The sequence below is a fragment of the Chrysochloris asiatica genome, unplaced genomic scaffold (assembly GCF_000296735.1).
Source record: "Chrysochloris asiatica unplaced genomic scaffold, ChrAsi1.0 scaffold00109, whole genome shotgun sequence".
Classification (NCBI taxonomy): Eukaryota; Metazoa; Chordata; class Mammalia; order Afrosoricida; family Chrysochloridae; genus Chrysochloris; species Chrysochloris asiatica.
Genome location: NW_006408627.1, coordinates 11,123,734 through 11,125,728, shown reverse-complemented (window position 1 = coordinate 11,125,728; position 1,995 = coordinate 11,123,734). Strand labels below are relative to the sequence as shown.

At 35.9% G+C, this 1,995-nt stretch overlaps 1 protein-coding gene across 1 annotated transcript in view; it reads left to right on the top strand.

The window, feature by feature from the left end:
• LOC102819779 (alpha-synuclein-like) overlaps positions 1 to 1,754 on the top strand; it is a 26,974-nt gene extending 25,220 nt beyond the window's left edge. The window contains exons 3-4 of the mRNA XM_006867778.1: positions 1,274 to 1,416; positions 1,638 to 1,754. Of these exons, the coding sequence (XP_006867840.1) occupies positions 1,274 to 1,416; positions 1,638 to 1,754 (260 nt within the window). The remainder of the gene's footprint in view (positions 1 to 1,273; positions 1,417 to 1,637) is intronic.
• The last annotated feature ends 241 nt before the right edge of the window (positions 1,755 to 1,995 follow it).

Here is a 1,995-nt window from a genome sequence, read left to right as displayed (position 1 = left end):
TTTTTCTTATGCTTTTACAGTAATGGTCCTATGCAGTATTTCTCCTTTTCTGTGACTGACTAATTTCACTCAGCAAAATGTCCTCAAGGTTCATCCGAGTTATGCGGTGGCTAGCAGCTTCCTTTTTATTCTTCAAGGTAGCTTAATATTCCATTGTGTGTATGTACCAAAGTTTGTTTATCCATTCTTTCATTGATGGGCACTTAGGCTGTCTCCATGCTTTTCCTATTGTAAACAGTGCTGCTATAAACATTGGTGTGCATATATCTACTCGTGTTATGACTTGCATTTTTTTGTGGATAAATACCAAGTAGAGAGATTGCTGGATCATAAGGTATTTCTATTTCTAACTTTCTGAGGAAGTGCCATACTATTTTGCAGAGTGATACATAAAGTTTTATAAAAGCTCAAAGTTTATTGTCATCCCTTATGCTCTTTTTCATTTTTAAAATAGTAACATGTATGGATGTATAGTTAAATAATATGTGTAGTGTTATTCAGAAGGTGTGATGAAAATGGACAGGCTGAATGAGATTAAATAATTAACATTGGAACTGAAATTTAGAAAAATAAATTGTATGTTGAGTTTGATATAATTGCATCTATAATGTAAACATGTTGTTGTTAAGTGCCGTTGAGTCAGTTCCAACCCATAGCGACCCTGTGTTAGGTTTCTGAGGAGCAACTGGTGAGCTTGAACCACTGACCTTGCAGTTCAAATGTCTTTGCAGTCTACTACATTAATCTACAGTGCCACACCAGGACTCCAATGTAAACATAGCTTTTTTAAACTTCCCTTAATTATAAATCTCATCCAAATCTTCCATGGCACTAAGTTCATGATCATTGAACTGAGCACCTTCTAGTATTTTCATGGTGTTGGTGGTGGTGGTTGTGTGTTGTAAGTTGGTTCCACCTCATAGCAACCTTCTGTTTCCGAGGCTGGAAATTCTTATGGGAGCAGAAAACCTCATCTTTCTCCCGTGGAATAGCTGGTAGTTTCAAACCACTGACCTTGAGGTTAACAGCCCGACTTGTAACCACTGTTACCAGAGCTCCATGGCTACAATAAAGTACCTTGGCAAAGATTCAATATTTGGCTAAACAACACTCTCACTTAGGAATGTGTATAGACTTAATTTCTCCTGACTTTTCATTTGTCTATGACATAACTAAATATAGTCTTTCAGTAGCTGACTGCTATTGGAAGTGAAAAATCTTTTAAATTGCTGTCTTTCTACCTTAATCTGTTTTTGTTCTTGATTTATCCCAGTGGCCGAGAAGACCAAAGAACAGGTAACAAATGTTGGAGAAGCGGTGGTAACAGGTGTGACAGCAGTAGCCCAGAAAACAGTGGAAGGAGCAGAAAACATTGCAGCTGCCACTGGCTTTGGCAAAAAGGATCAGATGGACAAGGTAGGTTTGTATACATCCAATGTTATATTCATAAGGTTTGAGGTCATGGTGCATTTTCACACAATTCACCAAGTAGGAAGAGGATGCTTATTATGGGTGGAAGGCTGACAGCTACTCCTCCATAGAAAAGTCCGACCCTTATATGTGTGTTGAATTTTTGATATATTAACCCTGCCATGAAAATTGTACAGTCATCATGATTTTTAAATTTTTTTTGGAAGAAAGTTTATGAAATGAACAATGTGGTAAATGCCGAAAGGCACAGTGGCATTTCAGAAAGAATGGGTGTTTTCATGTTAACTATGAATCTTGAAAATTCTTTGTTGGAATATAACTAATCTCTGTGTTTCTATGCGCATTTTCAAAACAAAGTGGCTGTACTGTACTTTTTATAATGACATCACTTCATACTGGATTCATATATTTTTTCATTAAATAACAATTCAATGACAAGTATTTTTGTGGAATCTGAGATTTAAATTGCATACCAACCTGAGTTCATGGTTTCTGGATGATAATTACTATTTTTTAATGTTTTATTGTGAATTATGTAAGAGTTTACATGAGAGAACATTTCTT